Below are 26,407 nucleotides of genomic sequence, written 5' to 3'. Positions count from 1 at the left end.
GGCGGAAGGGCCTGCGCTGAGTCACTGGCATGTGCATGCCCAGTGAGCGCATAATGACCCTGTTATCCTTTAGGCTTTGCAGCCTAGGGTCTGTCTTATCAGAGAATAGGCCTTGCCCTTCAAAGGGGAGGTCCTGAATTGTATGTTGGAGCGCCGGGGGAAGGCCTGAGACTTGCAGCCATGAGATATGCCTCATAGTAACCCCGGAGGCTAGGGTCCTGGCTGCTGAGTCCGCAGCATCTAGGGACGCCTGGAGGGAGGTTCTAGCCACCTTCTTCCCCTCGTCCAGGATGGCTGCAAATGCCTGTCGGGAGTCCTGCAGGAGCAACTCCTTGAACTTGTCCGCCACTGCCCAGGTATTATAATTATAGCGGCTAAGGAAGGCTTGTTGATTAGCCACACGGAGTTGGAGCGCCCTTGCAGAATAGACTTTGCAGCCCAGCAAGTCCATGCGCCTCGCGTCTTTTGATTTCAGGGCTGGAGCCTGCTGGCCATGGCGTTCTCTCTTGTTGACCAACTGGACAATGAGGGAGCAAGGAGGCGGATGGACATAAGTAGTCGTAGCCCTTGGAGGGAGGGCACCATATATTTACGTTCCACTCCCCGGGCAGCAGGTGGGACAGAGGCCGGAGACTGTTAGATTGTATTGGCATTGGCCTGGATCGTCCGTATAAAGGGGAGGGCCACTCTCGTGGAGGCATCAGAGGATAAAATATCCACCACTGGGTCCTCTACCTCCGGGACCTCCTCGACTTGCAGGTTCATATTTTGTGCGACACGCCTGAGGAGGTCCTGGTGGGCCCTCAAGTCGATTGGTGAAGGGCCTACAGACAACGTTCCGGCTACTGCCTCGTCAGGGGAGGAGGATGAGGAGAGACCTAGGACAAGCGGGTCAGTCGAGGGCTCATCGTGGTGGACAGCCTCTGCCTCCCTTGGGATCTGGGAGTCCTGTGGCTGAACTGACACTTCCTCCGAAGCAGAAGGAGGAGGGTGGCTTATGGTAGCTTCCGGCACCCGGTGTTCTGATGTGGCAGAGCGCGATGGGCCTGGATATGTACCTAGGGCCTGATGATGCCCAAGGTGTCCAGAATGCCCACTGTTGAGGTCTGTGATCCTGAGCCTGGGGCTCGTGGAAAATCGTGGCAGGCACATCGGCGTCTCTGTCCTGGACATATGCACTGTCTGCCTGTGAAGACACGCACGGGTGCCGGGATGGCCAGGGAGAAGGTGAAAGACCATGGTAAGGGTCCCTCTCTCTCGCTGTTGGTGATCTCCTCGGCAGCGGGGATCGGTATCTGGAGTCATACTGGTGCCGAGAGCGAGACCGGGACCTGCGACCGGCGCAGCGCCGGGAGGTTGACCTGGATCTCGAAGGTCTGCAGCAGGAACGGCTTCGAGAGTCGCTGTGCTGGGAGCGGGAGCAATACCGAGAGTACCGGGCCGGAGGCCGAGACATCGATCTATGCCGCGAGTATGACCGGTATCGAGTAGGCGATCGGTGCCGGGACTGCGAGCGGCGTCAGGACCGTGATCATCGATGAGACCGCGAACAGCGCCGGGACCTGGATCGTGATCGGTGCCAGTCTGCCGAGATGACTGAAGGAGGTCTCATTATGGCTGGCTTGCCTCTGGAGTGTAATACCCGCACTGGCGGTGCCGGGGGTTGAGGCAGGACAGACTCCGTCACGGCTATAAGGTCCCTGGCCACGGAGAACGTCTCTGGCGTAGAGGGGACCATAAGCTCAACCACAGGACTCGGCGGGGAGCTCTCAGGGACCGGATTTGACGGCCCCCGCAGGACCAGAGTCGACGGTACTGCAGCAGTCGGTGCTGCGGCAGGTGCAGGTGCCGGGCGGTCTGCATGAGGCTGCATCTGTGCCAAGGGCACAGAGGTAGTGGAGGACTTCGACCTCTTCTGCTTTGGGGAGAGAGATTGGTGCCGAGCAGATCCCTGCACCGGAGATGGCCGGTGCCTCGGTGTCTTGGCGGTGCCGGCACGGTTTGGTGCCAGAGGAGCGCTGCTAGCAGAGTGCTCAGCGCTCGGTGCTGAGGACGGAGGGTTCAAAGCTGTCTCCATGAGGAGATTCTTCAGGCGAAAGTCTCTCTTTCTTAGTCCTCGGTTTAAATGCCTTGCAAATACAGTACTTATCCGTAATGTGCGATTCCCCAAGGCACTTTAGACAAGAGTCGTGGGGATCGCTTGTGGGCATCAGCTTATGACAGGCCGAGCACGGTTTAAACCCCGATGAACCGGGCATGGGCCCTGGCACCGGGTGCGGGGAAGCGGTTAATGCCCAAACCCCTCTGTAACTATATACACTAACTATTCAAGAACTAACCATAACTATATATAAAACCAACTATATACAACAACAATAGTGAAGAAACAAGGAGTAACTAGGGAGGTGGAGGACAGCTAAGCCGCACTCCACTGTTCCAATGACTGACATGGACGGTAAGAAGGAACTGAGGAGCGGTCGGGTCGGCAGGGGTATATATCTGGTGCCATGGCGACGCCACTCCAAGGAGCGACGCAGCCGACCCACTGGGGGTTGCTAGGGTAAAACTCTTCAGACGAACGTGCATGCGGCGCGCGCACACCTAACTGAAATGGATAGGTGTGCGCCTAACTGGAATGGATATGAGCAAGCACTCGAAGAAGAACCTGTCTTATGAAAGAACACTCAAAGAGCTTGGCTTGTTTAGCCTAACCAAAAAAAGGCTGAGGGGAGATATGATTGCTCCTTATAAATATATCAGAGGGATAAATATCAGGGAGGGAGAGGAATTATTTAAGGTTAGTACCAATGTGGACAAAAGAACAAATGGATATAAAACTGGACACTAGGAAGTTTAGACTTGAAATTAGATGAAGGTTTCTAACCATCAGAGGAGTGAAGTTCTGGAACAGCCTTCCAAGGGGAGCAGTGGAGGCAAAAGACATATCTGGCTTTAAGACTAAACTTGATAAGTTTATGGAGGGGATGGTATGACGGGATAGCCTAATTTTGGCAATTAATTGATCTTTGATTATTAGCAGGTAAATATGCCCAATGGTCTGCGATGAGATGTTAGATGGGGTCGGATCTGAGTTACTACAGAGAATTCTTTCCTGGGTGCTGGCTGGTGAGTCTTGACCATATGCTCAGGCTAACAGATGTATTGCAGCATAAGCTTTTTCGTGGGTCAATACCCACTTCGTGGATGCCTGCATCCGACGAAGTGAGTTTTGACCCACGAAAGCTCATGCTTCAATATGTCTGTCAGTCTATAAGGTGCCACAGGATTTTTCGCTGCTTTTACAGATCCAAACTAACACGGCTACCCCTCTAATACTTGACACATGCTCAGGGTTTAACTGATTGCCATATTTGGGGTCAGGAAAGAATTTTCCTCCAGGGAAGATTGGCAGAGGCCCTGGAGGTTTTTTGCCTTCCTCTGCAGCGTGGGGCACAGGTCACTTGCTGGAGGATTCTCTGCACCCTGAGGTCTTTAAACCATGATTTGAGGACTTCAATAACTCAGACATAGGTTAGGGGTTTGTTACAGGAGTGGGTGGGTGAGATTCTGTGGCCTGCACTGTGCAGGAGGTCAGACTAGATGATCATAATGGTCCCTTCTGACCTTAAAGCCTATGAGTCTATCAAACAAGGATATAGTTACTAACAAGTTATTTTTATTCCACTGAAATACTATCCTCCCCCTCTGCACTGTTTGGCTTTCTAGAAATGCAGCTATATGTAGCACCTGATAACTGAAGTTATGAATCTGGAAGAGAACCTAAAGGCATCTGAAACATAACTGCTAGAATTGTTTTAGTGAATATGGAATTTACCCTCCTCTTTAGAAGTAAAGACGTGGGTAAGTCCCTTGCACTGAGCCATGTTGAACCTGCGGCTAAAGGTTACAAGGGTCCTTGTTATCGGCTCAAAGTAATTCTCAGAGATTTCCATCTGTTCATTGTGGGGCAAGGACAGGTTGCTTGGAAAAGACCTTTACTGAGAACATCTCTGGCTTCTTTCCAATCTGTATTTAGTTTGGGATTCTTCAAACAAATGCAAACTTGTCTTCTGAAATTTGTAAGATTTCATTTGAATATTAAAAGTTAAGAATGTAATCTCAGCAGGGATTCCCATTCAGCCTTAACATATCTACTTCTTTGTGGGAAAACTGGAGGATGAGGAAGAATAGAAAGATATTTTTGTGATTTTTGGCTTCTTTATTTAGGTTCAGGGAAAGAGAAGTCTAGACCCTCTAACACAGAGGTGGGCAAACTATGGCCCGTGGGACAGTCCTGCCTGGCCCCCAAGCTCCAGGCCCAGGAGGCTAGCCCCAAGTCCTTCCCCCACTGTTCTCTCTCCCCTGCAAGCCTCAGCTCGCTTGTTGTGCTCTGGGTGTTGGGGCTGTGAGCTCCTGGGGCAGCGCAGATGCAGAGCCCGGCCTGACCCGGGCTCTGTGCTGTGTGGCAGTGGTGGTATGGCCCGGCTCCAGCCGGGTGGCACGGCTGTAGCGCCGCCAGTCACCAGTGCTCCAGGCAGTGTGGTAAGGGGGCAGGGAGTGGGGGGGCTGGATAGAGGACAGCTGCTGAAAATCAGGCTAAAGGAAAGCTTCCTATGAGAAAGAGACCTAAGCAAAGGAGACTACTCTGACTTTAGTGACACATGCAATACCCAGTTTGCCCTAAATGGAAAGGTTATCCTTTCATAATTTTGGACTCTTTGGACATAGCTTTGGACTCTTGCCACAGCTTCACGGAAAGCAAGACAATGGACAAGACCAAAGTACTAAAAAAGTGTGCTCCCTGCTTTGCACTCAGACATACATAATGGTTGGTCGGAGCAATATGGATGAGTTACTTTTCTGACCAAGTAACTGAGGGAGATAAACTGAGATCAGTTGTGTCACCCTACCAGGGGAAATACAGCAGAAATTAAGGAAGAGATATCACTGCACTATCAGAGACTGAGATTATTAATCTTCAAGTTTTAAATTAATGTAACAAGTACAAGTATTTCTATAAGGTATATTTTTGGACCAATCTTTGCAGTACATCAGCTTCTTTTCAACTGGTTTTCAAAGCTCCACAGATTGAAATACTGAGAGCAGGTCATTATCCAATCATGTCACCTAGAATGAACTGGTCCAAAGTTATGGAGCAAGTCCTCAAGGAATTCATTTTGGAGCACTTGGAGAAGAGGAAGTTGATCAGGAACAGTCAATATGGATTCACCAAGGGCACGTCACGCCTGACCAACCTTATTGCCTTCTATGAGGAGATGACTGGCTCTGTGAATATGGGAAAAGTGGTGGACGTGATATATCTTGACGTTAGCAAAGCTTTTGATATGGTCTCCCACAGTATTCTTGGCAGCAAGTTAAAAAAGTATGGATTGGATTAATGGACTATAAGGTGGATAGAAAGTTGGCTAGATTGTTGGGCTCAATGGGTAGTGATCAATGGCTCAATTTGGTTGGGATTGGTCCTGCTTTGAGCAGGGGGTTGGACGAGACCTCCTGAGGTCTCGTCCAACCCTAATCTTCTAAGATTCTATGATACAAGGCTTTAAATTATTGCATTATTTGACTTATCAGCATCTCTCATTCTAAGATCAAATAATTTACAAATACAAAACAGATTGCATCAACTTAACATATTCAGTTTTGATCTACCAATAGAACTGTTTTCTAGATTGTTTTTTTAACCAACTCCAAAACAGATGTGAATTAAAGTCTATTACAAAGAGAGAAGAAAAATATTTTATATTACCTTGAGCATGTCTAAAATCTAAGTGATTCTATAAAGCTCTTATGTATTAAAAACATGACAAATGCACATGTGGTTCTTTATTACAGCTATCTTATAAAATCACCTTGAAATCTGTGAAAATGGCTGCTTAAAGAATGTAAAAGAATGCTAATTATTTGGATGATCTTCCTGCTTGCTGATAATTATTTTCCCCATATCCTGTTAGAGATTAGAGTTCTTGAAGAAACAAGGGTCTGATCCGCTTCTCATTCCCTTAAATTATTCTTATATCACATGCAGAACGGACTCAGATATTCAATTTAAAAGGAATTGCTTGCTAATGTTTTTAAGTGCAGACAAAGCTGTTCTGTACTCTCTTCAGAGTAAAAACCGCCTGCCAAATATTAAAAGCATAGCGCTTACAAGCAAGATAGAACTACTTGCAGTGATAAACAGAAAATACTACAAAAACTAAAAAGTTAGGCTTGTAGAATATTAACCTAGGAAGAAAACATTAGGCATAGGTTGAGATGTGGCAGATGCTTTTCAACACTAGTGAGGTGAGACCATTCCACAGATACATTTTGCCAAAATGAAGATTTCAGTACCATTTCAAGACTTTTATAGTCTGTTAATCATGATTCAACAACCTCAATGAATATACTGGCAGACTACTTTTACAAGACGAACTGTAAATTTAGTGCTTGTGAGAAAGACCAGATTGAAAGAAAATGAAAAGAAAGTCCTCTAGTCACATACTGTTAGAGCTATGGCAGCAGTCAAATTCCATTCTTCTTCTAGAGGGATCACTCTCTACAAGTGAGAGGTTAATTTAGTATCTTTTCTGTCTAATCAGTGGCAATCCAACATGGTCTACATGGACCCCGTGACATAGCAATGCAGTGCTTAAGAGCTAGTTATCTGGGGGGAAATTCTAAATTGGTGAAACAAGCATACTGGATACAGTTAGGTTTTTAAAACCAAGCTCACCAAGTGTATCTCAACTGGTAAAATACATGAAATTTCACGCTTAAAAACATCAGGCTTTGCATTCGATACAACAGGTCAGAGCCATCTACTTGCTTGCTTGAGTCCAACCTGAGATGGTCTGGTGGGAAGTATTATGAAACCAGCTATGGTTCTCTTTACTAGGACTGTCTATTTGAACTCCTGCAAGGCATCACTAGGCATGATAGACTGAGCCTGTTCTGGAAGCTGGGAAGAAGCATCTCAGTGCATGCAATAGGCACAGGGGGCTGAGACTCAGATAAGAGGCTGGGACACGTTTGGTACATGCCACAGGTACAGTGATGAGAGGAGGGAAAGGAGAACACCCGTTGAGATGAATGGGGCAGTTCAGCTTCTCAGAGATAGTATTTCAAGGTGTAATCATCTCCATGGGATATTTCTCACAGGCATATTCTCATCTGAATGAGATGAATAGGCCAGTTTACACAGTTTGCAGAGGTGTGTGCAGAGCCCCTTCTCACTCCATCTCCCTAATATGAGATGGAGACTCTGGGGCTACCCTCCTCCTCCCCCCCTTGTACCTCCAGCTCATACATGTGCTACTTACAACCCAAGACTAATACTTTCTCCTCCCCAAGAGTTTTCCAGCCCTACTAAGAGCATGAAGGGGACACAACGAAACATGATCTAGTTACCTCTAACAAAATCTATTTTCCACATTATGTTCAACACAGTCCTACTAAATTTTTAACAAATCTATCATGATAGCAAACCATTGTTTTCTGACTAAATTTATAATTGCAGCAATGCATTTCAACTTTCTACAGCAAGTAAAATATATTTAACATATTTGTATTTTTAAGAAGTGAAGAAAACATTTAACAAACCAAAGTCTGACACATATGCTCCTATTACAACTTTTAATTGGAAATGTCTGTATTCAGTTAAAAAAGCCCATATCATTGGCACTAATTCTACAGAGCTGGACATGCCCTTTGCAGATCATAAACTTCAACAATTTTGGCAGTGTTTCAGATCTCTATTAACTGACTTGTTTCAAAGTGAGAGAGTTCTGGAAGGATAGATTTATATACAAACCAACTGAAGCATAATGAAGAGCAAATTTATTAGAACAAACATTTAAGATATCCGTTTTAATGCTAAAACACTGATATTTTATATTAAAATTCATACTTATGAAAAATAGATATTCGAGTACTTCCAAAATTTAAAAAAAAAAAAAAAAAAAAAGAAAGTTCACATAACTCATTTAATTTCCTTCAGATGTGCTTACAGAAGATTTTAAGTGAGATTTTTCTACAAAGCAAAGGAGTAGAAGCAATTAACATTATGATAAATAACTGCATAAAAATAAAAATAAACTTTAATTCTTAAAAGAATGCTGTGTATTTACTACAAATCAAACTTCTTCAGGAATTTCCCCATACATTTACTTTATTCTTATTCAGTTACTAAGACCATATAATCAAAACTGTGTCATAGAAAAAAGTTATCTACATGAGCAGTCTTTAAAAACTTACTGAATTTAGGTCTTGTGCTGCATTATTCATATGAATGATATTCAATCAAATTTTGTGGTTATAGCAGAGATGTGACTAACATGGCACTTTTGTACTGCACATTTTTGCTTAAACATAATAAGCAAATAACTACAATTAGTTCTCTGACCATGACCACATACTGACACTTAAAAATCATGAAAGTTGCCAAACCAAAGTACTGAAACATAGACAAACCTAAGATGGTTGGTTAGCTTCTCTTACATGTTTTTTGTAACAATGTGTTAATATAAATTTGGCATATTAGCTATAGTATGTTGTTCATTGCACTGACAAAGGCCATTAATTAATACTTGTAAAATAAAGCACTTTCATAGTAAATACGTTGCTAAACATTAAAGCTATATGAAAGGGAGAAGGATACTTCCATGTGCATAGGGTATTCTTGGACAACCACTTTGACAAAACTATATACATGACTCTTTCCCTCCACAGGTTAACAAATAACTCAGGATCAGCATAAAATTCTGGCTTGGACAGGCAAAACTTCCACTATTTTCCCTATACTGCTCTACATCCCCTACATTGTGCCACTACTCTTTCCTACAAATGAAAAGTAATCCAGCTAGCTTCACTGTAGCATGCAATGAAAGCAGACTCTGCTTAAAACAAGCTATCCCACCACATCTTAGACCAACTGTACAAAACAAGTCAAGAGCCTAGTTTTAGCTAGGAGTTAAAGATGGTTGAGATCCCATTTTGACACACACAGCTAGGCCAGCTGCAATTATGGATATACATTTAAAGTTCTGTCCATCAAATGTGTGTGTTGTTTAGGTTAATTTTTGTATTTGTCTTCTAACTAGGACAGAAATTAAAAGCTTCACAACTTACTGTTCATGGAAATCCAGCATTGGTGGTTCAAACCGGATAGGTCTGCAATTCCCCCGATACAGAGATATACTGCAGAAAAAAAATAAGGCTCTGTAACAGAAGTAGTGACAAATACATTTTCTCTCCACACATCTCAATTCCTCCTTTCCTATCAAATAATTTCTGGAGGCTAGTATTGTTATAATTACTTTAGATGAAGAAAGACTTTAACAAATTTGTCCAACCAGTGACGTTCGCACAGCATTTACTCAAGTTGTTACTGTGCAGTGCTTTAGTACATACGTTTAGGAATAAACTTACTGGATGGTTTTAAGTGAACAGATCTGAAAATTATGTTGAATGCATTCTATTAAACGCAGAGACAAACAGGATTATGTTATATTAAGACTATACATCTTAAATAGCTACAGTTTAAGCCAACATTTTAATTTTTCCCTCCACAATTATATCCATTCAATACAAACAAAATACCAAGACGAAACATTAGGGAAACACATCAATGTCCAAACACATATGTCCATTCGGACATATGACAATATTTCATGCACATATGATTGGTCTCTTACAGAACCATATCCACACATTACAAAGAGGAACAAGAAGGAAGAATAATTAATTTCAAATTGAAATTGAACTTCACTTGCTGAACCCAAAATATTTTACTTCTCTTTGAATGAAATAGATGTGATTGAATTGGAGCTACTCTGTAATTTATGAATGCTGTATGCTAACCAGGTCACTGCTTTAATGTACAACTATATTGGTTTAGTTTAAAAGGGATCTGTAAGAAAAACAAGCAGGAAGGGGGAAAATGGCTCAAAATAAGCCACTTCTCAATGAAACTGGAAAAGGCTTGGGAACCAGAATATTAAGAGAACTGTGGCAAGTTTTAATGGAAGAATCCTCTCAAGGGAAGAAGTTTCTAGGGGTGTCTGAAGAAGTTAGCAATGACTAGATAACGAATGGAATGCTGACCATATTATACTCTTCAGCCACTAGGTGGCATTGTGTATAAGACAGTAGAACCTCAGAGCTGAAACACCTTGGGAATGGAGGTATTCGTAACTCTGAAGTGTTTAACTCTAAACAAAACATTATAGCTGTTCTTTCAAAAGTTTACAACTGAACCTAATACAGCTTTGAAACTTTACTATGCAGAAGAAAAATGCTGCTTTTAACCATCTTAATTTAAATGAAACAAGCACAGAAAGTTTCCTTATCTTGTCAAAAAAAATTTACCCTCCACCCTTTTTTTTTAGCCGTTTATGTTCAACACAGTGCTGTACAGTATTTTCTTTTTTTTTCTTTTTTTTTTTTTTTTTGGTGGGGGAGGTCTCTGCTGCCTGATGGCATATTTCCAGTTTCAAATTAGGTGTGGGGCTGACTGGTCAGTTAGTAACTCCGATGTTCATAACTCCGAGGTTCTACTGTATCTTAACTTCAGCTAACCTCAGCCCTACCTGGCAATACTTTAAAAGATCTTATGGAAGACATCTCTGGTGTATCTCTCTGAGGGGAAGCTCTGTAGTCAGGCTCTATGTGATACAGAAGCCTGACTTGCTAGCAACAGACCTGCAACCTACCATGTACAAAGAATAGGTGACAATGACCATCAGAGGATAGTAAGCCTTTAGGTAAGATAGGCATGTGTAAAGACTTGCTTTAAAATTCTCTCTAAATGCTGTGTTTCTACTTTTAAACAATGCTTTGGTTTTAAAAAGGCTGTTTTGTCACAATACCCCTGATCACAGACTCACAAAGGGAAGCGCCACAGGTGCCAAACTCTGTCGCTCCTGCTGGGCAAGCACAGTTGATGCACAGGGTATGTCTACACTGCAATTAAACACTCATGGCTGACCTGTGGTCAACTGACTTGGGTTCCCTGGGCTTGCACAGTGGGTCTAACTGCGGAGCAGATGTATGGGCTTGGGCTGGTGCCTGGGCTCAGTATCCCAGAATCCAGGCTCCAGACTGTGCCTGAACTGAACGTTTACACCACAATTAGACAGCCCCATAGTGCGAGCCCGAGACAGCAGACACGGGCCAGCCAGGAGTATTTAACTGCAGTGTAGACATACCCCCAGGATACTGTAACACAGGGCCTGGTCTATGAATGGGAAAATTGTGGATTTGTATCCTGAGATAGGTAAAGATCCCTGACATCTGAGGGACTGCAATTAGAGAGACCAGAAAAGGGACAGTAATGTAACTAGTCCTGTAATTGTGACAATGGGATTTGAAAAGAAATTGTGCACATGTGAACCTAAATCTCTCCCATTGTACTTCAAAGAAAAGCTAAATATTGATCAAATTTAAGGGCATATGTCCACATTTCAACCACAGTGTAGTTGGGGAACCAATTACAAAATTAAGATACCAGACAAAATTTTAGATGTATGTATTTTAGAACCAGATTAAAGCCTTGACCATGACCAAACCAGTAATATGTTTGCAAAACCAATGAAGTCTTAGCAATATGAGCCCTCAGCAAAGATTTAACAGCTCAGTGCTGAAGTGAGAACTGGCCATATGAGAAAATTAGAGAGGCTCTAATGTGTAACTAAGCCACTTACCAGTGGTCAGACTGACAGAGTGGTTGTGCATATTCATAGCTGCTTTAAAATTCAGCCATGAAGAAGTTAAACTGCATTATGGCATCTCTAATTTTTATTCTAACCCACACAATATAGTTTCAAAACAGTTATTTGTGAAAGGTGGGCACTATCTCAATGCAAATTCCTCAACATCAAAATATAAAAACTTCTTTGGACCCATATTCTTTTCTCTATTTACTGCTTCCACTCCAACTGTGCTATTTTAAACTGTATAACGAATTTGCTCCAAAGGAGACAAGCTTGTGTCTTTCTGCAACTACTCTCCTACGTGGATTTTTAAATAGTTTTGAATGGTACTCTAAAGCAATCTTTTTGGTATACTATGGTTTGGAACTAATGGCGCACTTAGGGATAACTCAATACCTGGTCGGGAGGTCATGGCTGGGAGTGGGGCTGAAGCAGAACATTCCTCTGTGTCCCCCTGGTTTGGGGACCTCTCGGTTACACTTTGCTCACTTTTTGTAGGTTTTCTTCACAACCATAATGGCTAGAGAGACTTTTAAATAAAAAGACAAAATTCTGGAGAACAAGATGGCAGAAACCACAAAAAGCAACGTGGTCACATTCGGTGATACTCTGCCTAATCTGAGTCCTAGCCCTCTATGCTGTTAGAGGAGCTTTAAACATTTTAAAATAAATTTCCTTTTGCCAATTATCTTTTCTGAATCCTAATTTCCCCCATGTGTGAATTCTAAGGCATCTGGAGTCAGGGCCTATTTTTCTTCAGTTCCAGAATGGTATAAACAAACAGGAATTAATGGTGACAATTCATAGTAGAGTAACAAAAGGTGACTAGGACCCTAAAGGGACAGATTTATGAGGAAAGAAATTACAGTAATACAGTTTGGTTAGACAAAGAAAAGTGAAAAAGGCATATAATGGTCAACATTTGTAGGGTTAAACTCCAATGGTTTACCTCAGTATCTTAAACTATAACTAAGAATAATGAAATTAAGAGAGTATCAGGAAAAATGTCTAACCAGTAAAGTCCATGACTGTGGTATAGTCTTTCAGTAGAAGGAGTTAAAGTACTATTTCTTGTACAGTGTTTATAACTAGACTGAACAGGAGTCTTAAGAAAATATACAACAGGGACCAAAATCTACATTGGCATGAAGAATGTACTACATGTCCCAGTAGATTTTCTCCCTCTAATTTTTTAGATGAAATAGGCTCTGAGACTGACTGGATCTACCTATTTATCCACCCAAATTATTTCTTACGCAATAGTAAGAGCCTTAAAGAAGCCAGCTGCTTAAGTATTTTATTAGAACTATATAGACATCAGATTTATGCTGGAGTTTGCCCACCAAAACAAGGGATTTATTACCAGGGGATCTATTTTAACTCTAAGGTAAAATGAAAGTTGAACTCAAAAGAAAGAGTGGCTTTAGAGATTCATTTAAAAGGAAATGTGATTGACCTCTACAGATATTCACAATTCTCACACGGTTAACAGCTACTGGGAAGGCCATCTTGCAAGGCAAGTATTTTAATACCCATAGTTTAAGTTCTGTGGCACCTTATAGATTAACAGACGTTTTGGAGCATGAGCTTTCGTGGGGGAATACCCACTTCGTCAGATGCATGTAGTGGAAATTTCCAGGGGCAGGTATATATATGCAAGCAAGCTAGAGATAACGAGGTTAGTTCAATCAGGGAGGATGAGGCCCTGTTCAATCAGGGAGGAGAAACTGGTTTTGTAGTTGGCAAGCCATTCACAGTCTTTGTTTAATCCTGAGCTGATGGTGTCAAATTTGCAGATGAACTGAAGCTCAGCAGTTTCTCTTTGAAGTCTGGTCCTGAAGTTTTTTTGCTGCAGGATGGCCACCTTAAGGTCTGCTATAGTGTGGCCAGGGAGGTTGAAGTGTTCTCCTACAGGTTTTTGTATATTGCCATTCCTAATATCTGATTTGTGTCCATTTATCCTTTGCTGTAGAGACTGTCCAGTTTGGCCGATGTACATAGCAGGGGGCATTGCTGGCATATGACGGCGTATATTACATTGGTGGATGTGCAGGTGAATGAACCGGTGATGGAGTGGCTGATCTCGTTAGGTCTTGTGATGGTGTCGCTGGTGTAGATATGTGGGCAGAGTTGGCATCGAGGTTTGTTGCATGGATGGGTTCCTGAGCTAGAGTTACTATGGTGCGGCGTGCAGTTACTGGTGAGAATATGTTTCAGGTTGGCAGGTTGTCTGTGGGCGAGGACTGGCCTGCCACCCAAGGCCTGTGAAAGTGTGGGATCATTGTCCAGGATGGGTTGTAGATCCCTGATGATGCGTTGGAGGGGTTTTAGCTGGGGACTGTATGTGATGGCCAGTGGAGTCCTGTTGGTTTCTTTCTTGGGTTTGTCTTGCAGTAGGAGGCTTCTGGGTACACGTCTGGCTCTGTTGATCTGTTTCCTTATTTCCTCGTGCGGGTATTAATAAGATCAACAGAGCCAGACATGTACTCAGAAGCCTCCTACTGCAAGACAAACCCAAGAAAGAAACCAACAGGACTCCACTGGCCATCACATACAGTCCCCAGCTAAAACCCCTCCAACGCATCATCAGGGATCTACAACCCATCCTGGACAATGATCCCACACTTTCACAGGCCTTGGGTGGCAGGCCAGTCCTCGCCCACAGACAACCTGCCAACCTGAAACATATTCTCACCAGTAACTGCACGCCGCACCATAGTAACTCTAGCTCAGGAACCCATCCATGCAACAAACCTCGATGCCAACTCTGCCCACATATCTACACCAGCGACACCATCACAAGAACTAACGAGATCAGCCACTCCATCACCGGTTCATTCACCTGCACATCCACCAATGTAATATACGCCGTCATATGCCAGCAATGCCCCTCTGCTATGTACATCGGCCAAACTGGACAGTCTCTACGGCAAAGGATAAATGGACACAAATCAGATATTAGGAATGGCAATATACAAAAACCTGTAGGAGAACACTTCAACCTCCCTGGCCACACTATAGCAGACCTTAAGGTGGCCATCCTGCAGCAAAAAAAACTTCAGGACCAGACTTCAAAGAGAAACTGCTGAGCTTCAGTTCATCTGCAAATTTGATACCATCAGCTCAGGATTAAACAAAGACTGTGAATGGCTTGCCAACTACAAAACCAGTTTCTCCTCCCTGATTGAACAGGGCCTCATCCTCCCTGACTGAACTAACTTCGTTATCTCTAGCTTGCTTGCATATATATACCTGCCCCTGGAAATTTCCACTACATGCATCTGACGAAGTGGGTATTCCCCCACGAAAGCTCATGCTCCAAAACGTCTGTTAGTCTATAAGGTGCCACAGAATTCTTTGCTGCTTTTACAGATCCAGACTAACACGGCTACCCCTCTGATAGTTTAAGTTGTTGAATAGTAGAGTTTTCAGAGAACCTTCTAAAAAATGTCAGGATCAAAGAGTGCTTTTTTCGCCCCTCACAATTCTTGACTTTCCTATAACTTAAGAATATCAGAACTAGGAAGCAGACATTTATTCTGGGACACTCTACATTACTGTAGAATGCGACTTTTTTGGACTCATATTCTTGGACCCTGGCCCCATGCCTGCATGGAAAAAACATTTCAAGGCTTCTGACAGTGGGAACAAGGCTTACTCTGTGGTTATATAGTCCCCCAAAAGTGACTAAAAATGGTACTGAGGTTCCATGTTTATTTCTCTCAACGTCTTCAACAGCAAGTCAATTCAGAAGTATTTTTGAATTGCCAGCCCTGCAAGCAATTTGAGGTCAAAAAAAATAAAAGTCAAGCTATTATTTTAGCTAAGGAGTGAACATTAATATAGATGCTGCAGCTGACACACAGTTAATTCTGTTGATGGTACAAACCAAAAAGTAATTCAGCTAACTCTTCTTCCGCTTCTCAGCTCTGAAGTGTTTGCAGGAATAAAAGGCAGTAGGAGTTATTCGTCGCTGAAGCAAACCTATGACTCTCATACATGCAGAAAACCGATTTGTTCAGAAGGTGTTTTTTCTTTGTGGCCAATAGATCAGTGGTGCCCAAAGCTTTCCTGTCACGCCCGCTTTACCAGTAATGGAATCTGTCCACACGCCCCTTCCAGTACTGCACAGTAGGCCCAGCAGAGGAGCATGGGTGAAGGTGGAAGGTAATTATCACCACTGAAATTTGACCAGGGCCTTTTCATGGGCTATTCCAGTGCAACTGTTATGGTCTTTGGACCCTACAAAAGTGGGAGCTGGAGTAGGGCTACCTACCTGACTCAGATGAGATTGCTACCTACTGAGACACCAATGTCTTTCTGCAGAACCTACATGTATTCCTTGAAGATCTACAACTAAGTACTGTCTCAGCCCTGCCCTGCTTAGCTTGTGAGATCTAATAAGCTTATAGCCCAAGGTGGGATGGCTACAGGCCAATTTAAACACAATAGGCAAGCACCCAAACTTTTCTAAACCAGGTAAGTCTCTTCATCTTCCTTATTTTTAAATTGACATTTGTTATGGTTTTTAAAAATGAAAATGTAGAACTAGGCATCTGCTAATCAGACTCACCACTGAACAGGCAACATTAGCAGTTACTATGCATGCATACTGCCATGTAAAGATCTTCTGAAACAGAAATTTGAGATATTCTACATTGATTTGATTCCATGCTAACACTTCTGAATTGCACCAAATGCAATATTTTGGCAACAACTTATTAATAATCATGCTTCAGTGGCATCTAGAACACTATCTCACAAAGACCGCAACAAGAAAGTCTACTTTGAACTCAGTAATAAAATGAAATTTCGTTATTTATAAACCAATGTTAACCATATTGGGGTGTTTTTGAAAACCTAATATGCCAGAACATGAGATGAACACAAAAATATCATGCTTACATTTACAACGAATTCTACTGTAATCATGCTTAAGGGTTTTAACCAAAAAAAAAGAAAGCTTTTTTTACTACACTACTGAAACGATCAATTAAGTTTGGTTCTGTTTAGGAGACAGATATACAACTGAGTCCTAACATCAGCTGTATAAAAAACTTCTCCAAGCAGACTAATTTGGGCATACAGATGCGAGGTACAATTTAAGTCACTGTGACAATTTGGAGAATCTGCTTATGTAAAAATATATGAATTCAGACTGATGTTGTGAAACAGCTGTATCATTTCATGCCTCAGTGTATGGCGTATCAGCTATGTTCTGTCAGACCTGTGTCACCCATTTGCCAGACCAGAGACAATGGAAAGTCATTACCCTTAACAACTATACTGTGACTACTAAACAAGATGTATGCTAAGGAGGATTGCTTGAACTGTGAAACCAGTTCAACCAAGTTGGAGAAATCTCCGAACAGGACAACAAAAAACCGAAGTGTTAAAATCATACAGACTGAGCAGGTCAGGGGAAACAAGAGAGACACAAGAAGCATGGGCAGGAAAGAGGATCAGAGAGTCATGCTTTCACAGCAGAGGGGTCTTGTTTAACTGAAGGACCAGCCAAGGAAGAAGAAAGGAAGCCAGGTGCAAAGGGGAGAGAGAGAGAGAGAGAAAGAGAGACACTGAGTGCAGATGGCGGGATTCTGGACTCCACTGGGGACACTGATTTAGCCCAAAAAATCTCAAGAGTGCTGAGAAACCTGAGGTGGGGAAGTGCACGTAGGTGTTCTGTTTTGTCTATATCTATGTATTTCTTCAGTACAGACGAGGATTTTAAGCATAAAACTTCTTAGAAGAATTTTATATTTTACATAGACTTTCTACTAACTACAGGAAAACTAAAGGAACAAGCACAAAACATCCACGTTAGCAATTTAGGACCTCACTTTCTTCTCATTTTAAAGGATGAGTAAAATGTAAAATATATCTGATTTAAATTTTTTAAATGTCGATTAAAAATTAATTTAAAAATCATCGTTATTCCACTCTGATCTGATAGGACAGACAGAGCCCAAATTTTTGGTACTTTTATTTCACTGATCTACTTGCATGCAGGGAAGTGACAGATGGGAGAAATACTTGAATTTATGCAGTTTCTTACAGAACACAAGTGCCTAAATGCTGCAATACATCAATGAGAGTTTTTCTTCTTCTACTGATTTCAAAGCACAGTTACAAAAATGTAATGAAAGTTACAAAAATGTGTGTCCTTTTAGAGGTGTCTACACAAGGGAACAAGTTTAGTTATACACTCTGTTGTAAACTGATTGTTTGCTTAGTCTCACAGAATAGGCAAATAGTCCACAAGTAGTTTATTAGATAATAACACTGCTCTACAGCCAAAATGCTTCTGAAATAAATGTAGTCCAACTTTACTAATTCTGGGTCACTGAGAACGAAAATGATGCTTAAAATTGTTGATTGGCTCTAGTTTTCAAGATATGCTATTGGGTCAGTATATACGACCCTTGACTTGGAAATGGTGGAGGATAAGTGAGTTATAAAGGGAAGGGATCTCAATTTAAACCAGAAATGACTAAAATACATCTTTGACTGGATCTATGAATAAATCTATGACTGGGTTTGGACAGTACTTGCTTTTTAGGCAAAACAATGAATGATGCAATCTGAAGCTGATATTGCGTCATACCTGATATGAATAGCATCATGTTATTCCTAGAAGTCATGGATGATGCAATCATAATGAAGCTTACATCACTCTGCTGAACAAATTGCCCTATATCAGCTCTAGAAATCATCCAGTGTCGTGCTCTCTTATTTGTCAGTGTTTGATTTTGCAAAGGGACACATTTCTGTTTAGCCAAAGTGAGCAGAGATGCCTCGTACTTGTGTGAACAGTGCAGATAACTTCTGCTATGTTTGTGGTGAAGTGACTTTTGCATCACAAAAGCGCAGTCTAACCACTATGGTTAAGAAAGCCTATCACCTTTCTTTTGGCTGCAAAATTGGAGATCAGGACAAGAGGTGGGCCCCACACATATGCTGCAATACTTGTGCAACAAATCTTCGCCAGTGGTTGAACAGGAAAAGGAAATCTATGCCTTTTGCAGTGCCAATGACTTGGAGAGAACCAACAGATCATACCAGCAATTGTTACTTCTGCATGGTGCCTCCAGTTGGGAAAGGTGTGTCAAAGAAGAAAAAGTGGACTGTGCATTATCCAAACATTCCATCAGCTATACGCCCAGTACCCCACGGAGAAGGACTGCCGGTTCCTGATGCACCAGAATCATTCTCACTTGAATCAGATGAGGAAGAGGATGAAACTTCTGGTCCTGAACCATCAATGTCACAGGACCCACATTTTCTCCCATCCTCCTCCTCTGAACCACACCTCCTAACACAAGGTGAACTGAATGACCTTGTCAGGGATTTGGAACTACCCAAGAGTAAAGCAGAGCTGTTGGGCTCCAGACTACAGCAGTGGAATCTCCTGGCAGGCTATCAGGGCAAATGGAGCCCATCAATGCTTGCAGACTATTGCTGGACAGTGACAAGAGATGCTCCATTTAATGAATACAAGAGACAAGCCAAGAAGCGCCAAGTAGACACTGAATAGGACTCAACTATGTACATAATAGTTTTTTGCCTTTTGTTTCCTAATACATTTTATTGATATAACCCTTTTGCTGATTTTTAAAGTGTTATATAAACAGGACAGGTGAAATATCATGTAAAGCAACCATAAACACATGAAAAGACCTAGGTTTACAATTTATGATTAAAAACTCTACTATCTACACAATACACATAGACATAAAATATAAAAACTTAAATATCTTAGAAACAGTAGCCAATCAGTTGTTTTAATTGTCGTATTTGAATTCAGCACATCAAAATACATAATAAATATCACATTTTATCTCTGAAGCAGATGACTTCTCAAAAATTGTAGACCAGTGTAATCAGCTCGTCTAACTGGGTAGATACACGTTCTTTCAATTCTTGGATTTCTGCCTGTAAAGTCAGGGATTCTATTTGCAAGGGCATATTGAGGACATTTAACTTCACTTTTAATTAAAAACAAGCTGGTGATAATTAGCAATATTTTATCATATTAGCATTGATTTTCCAATTTTATTGTAATTGCTGGACACGGCTAAAGAAAAGGCTAGCTTCTAATTATATTTGTATATAGAGTGCCAACAATGTTCTCATGCTTTATACAAAAAAATTACATAATCCTTGCCCCAAGGAGTTTACAGTCTAGTTCAGACAATATACTAGGTAACTCTACAAGCTTCAGTTTGCACACAAGTCTTGCAAGGTCTTGCAGAAGGAATGTAAAGATTTGAAGGAGAAGGTGATTATCTTGAACATGATGAGAGAGAAACTATTCTAACTATAAGGGACAGCACACAAGAAGGTGCAAAAAAACTGTGGGAGGATACTGGAAGGTTGAGAGGGTTGAGTGGAACATAGATTAGAGAGAGAGAGAGAGAGAGAGAGAGAGAGGAGCAGGAGGAAGAGGAGCAGCAGCCATCCAGGGCCTGGAAGGATTAGAACAGAAGACAAATTCGTTGCAGATGACAATAAGAAAGCAGAAGAGGTATTCAAAGAGGAAGCATCAAGAAAGGTAGTCTAATATTTTATGTGGGAAGACAGGCTAAAAATAAAGTTTCATACAGCAGCTTTTAATTAAAAAGCAAAATTTTGATAAAGATACCACCATCAAAACCACTGCAAAGCAAAGCAGCTGCCTCAATACCATCCTCACTGGTGCAGTATGCTGCCCCCTGCGCAAGCTATTGTAGTACAGGCTCACTAAATTCATATTGCTACCATGTGTATTATCATAATGCCCAGAGTCCCAGTCGAGATCAGGGTGGCATAAAAACTCATTTAGTGAGTCCATGTTTTAGAATCATAGGATATCAGGGTTGGAAGGGATCTCTGGAGGTCATCTAGTCCAACTTCTTGCTCAAAGCAAGACCAATCCCAAACTAAATCATCCCAGTCAGGGCTTTGTCAAGCCTGACCTTAAAAACCTAAGGAAGGAGATTCCACCACCTCCCTAGGTAACCCATTCCAGTGCTTCACCACCCTCCAAGGAAAAACTTTTTCCTAATATCCAATATAAACCTCCCCCACTGCAATTTGAGACCATTACTCCTTGTTCTGTCATCAGCTACCACTGAAAACAGTCTAGATCCATCCTCTTTGGAACCCCCTTTCAAGTAGTTGAAAGCAGCTACCAAATCCTCCTCATTCTTCTCTTCTGCAGACTAAACAATCCCAGTTCCCTCAGCCTCTCCTCATAAATCATGTGCTCCAGCCCCCTAATCATTTTTGTTGCCCTCCGCTGGATTCTCCAATTTTTCCACATCCTTCTTGTAGTGTGGGGCCCAAAACTGAAAACAGTACTCCAGATGAGGCCTCACCAATGCCGAATAGAGGGGAATGATCGCATCCCTCCATCTGCAGGCAATGCTCCTACTTATATAGCCCAAAATGCCATTAGTCTTCTTGGCAACAAGGGCACACTGTTGACTCATATCCAGCTTTTGTCCCCTGTAACCCCTAGGTCCTTTTCTGCAGAACTACTGCCTAACCACTCGGTCCCTAGTCTGTTGCAGTGCATGGGATTCTTCTGTCTTAAGTGCAGGACTCCGCACTTGTCCTTGTTGAACCTCATCAGATTTATTATGGCCCAATCCTCTAATTTCTCTAGGTCCTTCTGTATCCTATCCTTACACTCCAGTGTATCTACCACTCCTACCAGTTTAGTATCATGAGCAAACTTGCTGAGGGTGCAATCCACACCATCCTCCAGATCATTAATGAAGATATTGAACAAAACTGGCCCCAGGACTGACCCTTGAGGCACCCCACTTGATACCGGCTGCCAACTAGACATGGAGCCATTGATCACTACCCGTTGAGCCCGATGATCTAGCCAGCTTTCTATCCACCTTATAGTCCATTCACCCAGCCCATGCTTCTTTAACTTGCTGGCAAGAATACTGTGAGAGACCGTATCAAAAGCTTTGCTAAAGTCAAGGAATAACATGTCAACTGCTTTCCCCTCATCCACAGAGACAGTTGTCTCGTCATAGAAAGCAATTAGATTAGTCAGGCATGACTTGCCCTTGATGAATCCATGCTGACTGCTCCTGATCATTTCTCTCTCCTCAAAGTGCTTCAAAATGGACTCCTTGAGGACCTGCTCCATGATTTTGCCAGGAACATAGGTAAGGCTGACTGGTCTGTAGTTCCCCAGATCCTCCTCCTTCCCTTTTTTAAAGATGGGCACTACATTAGCCTTTTTTCAGTCAACCAGGACCTCCCCTGATTGCCATGAGTGTTCAAAGATAACAGCCAATGGCGCTGCAATCACATCCGCTAACTCCTTTTGCACTCTCGGATGCAGTGCATCCGGCCCCATTGACTTGTGCTCGTCCAGCTTTTCTAAATAGCCCTAAACTACTACTTTCCCCACAGAGGGCTGGTTACCTCCTCCCCATGCTGTGCGGCCCAGTGCAGTAGTCTGGGAGCTGACCTTGTCTGTGAAGACGGGGGCAAAAAAAGCATTGAGTACATAAGTTTTTTTCCCACATCCTCTGTCACTAGGTTGCCTCCACCATTCAGTAAGGGACCCACACGTTCCCTGACCACCTTCTTGTTGCTAACATATCTGAAGAAACCCTTCTTGTTACTCTTAACATCCCTTTCTAGCTGCAACTCCAAGTGTGATTTGGCCTTCCTGATTTTACTCCTGCATGTCTGAGCAATATTTTTATCCTCCTCACTGGTCATTTGTCTAATCTTCCACTTCTTGTAAGCTTCTTTTTTGTGGGATTTCACTGTTAAGCCAAGCTGGCCACCTGCCATATTTACTATTCTTTTTACACATCGGAATGGTTTGTTTCTGCAACCTCAATAAAGATTCTTTTTAAAAATACAGCCTGCTCTCTTGGACACCTTTCCCCCCTCATGTTATTCTCCCAGGGGATCCTGCCCACTAGTTCCCTGAGGGAGTCAAAGTCTGCGTTTCTGAAGTCCAGGGTCTGTAATCTGCTGCTCTCCTTTCTTCCTTGTGTCAGGAACCTGAACTCGAGCATCTCATGGCCACTGCCTCCCAGGTTCCCATCCACTTTTCCTTCCTCTACTAATTCTTCTGTTTGTGAGCAGCAGGTCAAGAAGAGCTCTGCCCTTAGTTGGTTCGTCCAGCACTTGCACCAGGAAATTGTCCTTGTTTCAGTTCACAAGGTAAATATAAAATGTGCATGCCTAACATCAAGTTTTAATTTAGTTTCACTTAGCCAACACGTGAAACTCTATTTTGCTTCTAGTTCTCTCTTAGGATATTATCAAGATGGATGCTATGAATTAAGCTAGTATTTGAGTTTAGTTTAATCTTAAGTGATAATATAAGAACACTAGAATGGTCATACTGGGCCAGACCAATTGTCCATCTATCCCAATATCCTGTCTTCTGACAGTAGCCAATGCCAGATGCTTCAGAGAGAATGAACAGAACAGAGCAGAGCAATAATAGAATAACCCATCCCTTGTTGTCCAGTCCCAGCACCTCGCAGTCAGAGGTTTAGGGACACCCAGAGCATGAGGTTGTGTCCCTGACAATCTTGGCAAACAGCCTTGAGGAACCTATTCTTCATGCTCCTATCTTGTTGCAGGGGATGTTTGGAAGGCCAAAACAAGAAAGGGGTTCAAAAAGAGATTTAGACAAGTTCATGGAAGACACGCTCATCAATGGCTATTAGTTAACATGCTCAGGGATGCAACCCCATGCTCTGGGTTTCCTTACCCTTTAATTGCCAGAAGCTGGGTGTGGGTGACAGGGAGTGGACCACTTGATTACCTGTTCTGTTCATCCCTCTGAAGAGCCTGGCATTGGTCACTGTCGGAAGACTGGTTATATTGGGTCAGCCCAGTATCCTTTCTTTTTTTTTTCCATTCAGTTGTATTTTTGGCCTTCACAACATCCTCTGGCAAAAAGTTCCAAGGGTTTACTGTGTGTTGTGTGAAGTAGTACTTCCTTTTGTTTTAAACCTGCTGCATATTAATTTCATTTGGTGACCCCATGTTCTTGTGTTATGAGAAGGAGTAAATAACACTTCCTTATTCACTTTCTGCACACCATTATGTTATAGACCTCTATCATACTCCATCGTTGTCTCTTTTCTAAACTGAAAAGTCTTAGTCTTTTTAATCTCTTCTCAGAGGGAAGCTGTTCCACATGACTAATCATTTTTGTTGCCCTTCTCTTTACCTTTTCCAATTCTAATAACTTTTTTAGATGGGGCAACAAAAATAGCATGCTGTATTCAAGGTGTGGGCATACCAGTGATTTATATACTGGCATTATATTAGTTCCTTATTATCTATCCCTTTTCTAATGTTTCCTAACATTGTCTCTGGAGCCTTCTTTTAAAAATTGACATCACATGACCTCCAGTCAGCTGGTAGAGCAACTGATTCAAGTGATAGGTTATATACCACAGTTAGTAGTTCTGTAATTTCATATCTGAGTTCCTTCAGAACTCTTGGTGAATACATACCATCTGGTCTCAGAGACTTACTCTTTAATTCATTGATCTGTTCCAAAATCTCCTCTATTGACACATCATTATGGGACAGTTCCATTCTTTTTAGGTCACAAATCTGAGGATCAGGTGTGGGGATCTCTCTCACATCCTCTGCAGTGAAGGCTGATGCAAAGAATTAATTTAGCTTCTCTGCAATGGCCTTACCTTCCTTGAGTGCTCCTTTAGCACTTCCCTGCTATTGATGTATGAAATTTTTGTTTGCTGTTAAATGTCTTTTACTAGTTGCTCTTTAAATTCTTTTTTGGTCTGCCTTACTCTACTCTTACATTTGACTTACCACAGTTGACACTCCTTCCTATTTTCCTCATTAGGATTTTATTTCCAATTTTTAAACTGTCTTTTTGTCTTTAACGGCCTCCATCACTCTGCTGTTTAGCCTATCCCCCAAAAACTCTTCTGTCTGCACCCACAAACAGGCATTTTTTAATATTTGTTTACCCAAATATGAAATGTTTTCACACTACTCATGGGGTCTGTATCACAAGCTTTTCATCAGTGTCAAATCAGAAAGCAGCAGAAAACTGATGGTAAGTGTTGCACAAAGCAAGATAAATGTTTTGAAATAAAATGAGGGACATTACTTCTCATTTGCTGAGATTTTCAAAATTGGAGGCCTAAAGAGACTCCTAAGTCCATAACTAGGCACCTAAATAGATGGTCCAATGGGAGATGCCACATAGCTTGTTTGAAAAAAATCAGTTTACGCAGGTGCCCAAGTTTAGGCATACAAGACTGAAAATCATCCAATCCTTAGAAGTCTAACCCGACGCTTATAAGTTACATTTAGATCTCAAATTAGTTTCATACTCTATATTACAACTATACAACTGTACTTATCACATTCTATTATATACTTACTTTGAAAGACTATGCATTTCAGAATACTTAATAACCACCTCTTCCTCATAACAAGTTCTGGCATATCCGCTTTCCTTCCATTCACGTCTCAAATTATGTCTCAGAGTGTAGTGTAGGCAGGTATTTCAGGTTTATATATGGGATTTTGTAAGTGTTCACAGAGAATGTATTAAGTCATTACTAAGAAATTTAAACACATTTGTCACTCCAAATCTGGCCAAGTAACACTACAAATGCAGAATGGGAGTCTCAACAAGCTTTCCACTTTTAAACCTTGGCATTCTATTCCCCAAAGCCTCTTCTCAACTTTAACTTAGCCAAATACTATTTATTTTAATTCATTTGATGGCTGGGTTGCCCCAACTTCTTATAATTTCAGGAGATAGCCTAAAAACAATTGCAAGCAGAGGTGTAATTTTTATAAAAAGTAAAAATGATTCCTTATGATTCTTAAATTCTAGAAAATTATGAGCATTAGGTTGCCCCCCTTTTTTTTTAAACTTTCAAATCTTTTATAGCATCGTGACAGAATTTTTGCCACTGTATTGTGAGCAACATCCTCCCATTAGTCATATCTTATTCAATAAGAATTGGTCTAGGAAAATAGATGCTTCACATTTATCTTAACTGCAACATATTATGTTTGCAACTTTCTGCCCACATTATGTGCGATGTTCTACACTTTCAACTAAGTGCCACTAAGGTTTCATGCAAAGCAAGTTATTTTCTCACTTTTAAGTTCACTTTCAAAAAAGGTTTGTCTCTGCCTGTTAACAGCCAAGTCTGTTCCTCATAATAAACACAAGTGGGTAACAACTTTGACGTGTATGAGAACTCACCCCATGCGGGTGACTGCAACAGACCAAATCTTTAAAACCGAAGGGCTCCACACTTCAATAAGATATGATAATTAAGAGGGTTGCACACTTTGTTGTTTCTGTAGGCTGAGCGCACTGCACACATCTGGGGCTACTTATGTCCCTCCACTCCCCCTTCAAATTCCCTGCCTGCCGCCCTCCTATCCCATTCAATTTTAGGAATGCCTGCAACCTTACACACACACACACACACACACACACACACCCCGCAGAAGCTGTGTCCCCCATTCCCCACTCTGCCCATCCAAGGGGCTCTGTATACCTCCCATTACCCTTTCCCCCATGCCAGGGGATAAGCCCCTTCATTTTCCCGTTCCCTTCCCTCATACCAGGGTCCTTCATTTTCCCCAATGGCAAGCCATAGGTGCTGCTATGCTGGAAGGTGTTCAGGCAAGGCGGTAGCTAAAGGCTGTGC

General features: G+C 42.1%; 1 protein-coding gene across 2 annotated transcripts in view; it reads right to left on the bottom strand.

Annotated features, from left to right (window-relative positions):
* Positions 1-26,407, bottom strand: part of TMEM131 (transmembrane protein 131) — a 177,336-nt gene that overhangs the window by 85,401 nt on the left and 65,528 nt on the right. For both annotated transcript variants that reach the window (XM_050931968.1, XM_050931969.1), the window contains exon 4: positions 9,130-9,198. In XM_050931968.1, the coding sequence (XP_050787925.1) occupies positions 9,130-9,198 (69 nt within the window). The remainder of the gene's footprint in view (positions 1-9,129; positions 9,199-26,407) is intronic.

This window comes from Gopherus flavomarginatus, chromosome 1, assembly GCF_025201925.1.
Source record: "Gopherus flavomarginatus isolate rGopFla2 chromosome 1, rGopFla2.mat.asm, whole genome shotgun sequence".
Classification (NCBI taxonomy): Eukaryota; Metazoa; Chordata; order Testudines; family Testudinidae; genus Gopherus; species Gopherus flavomarginatus.
This window is presented reverse-complemented; position numbering and strand designations above follow the sequence as displayed.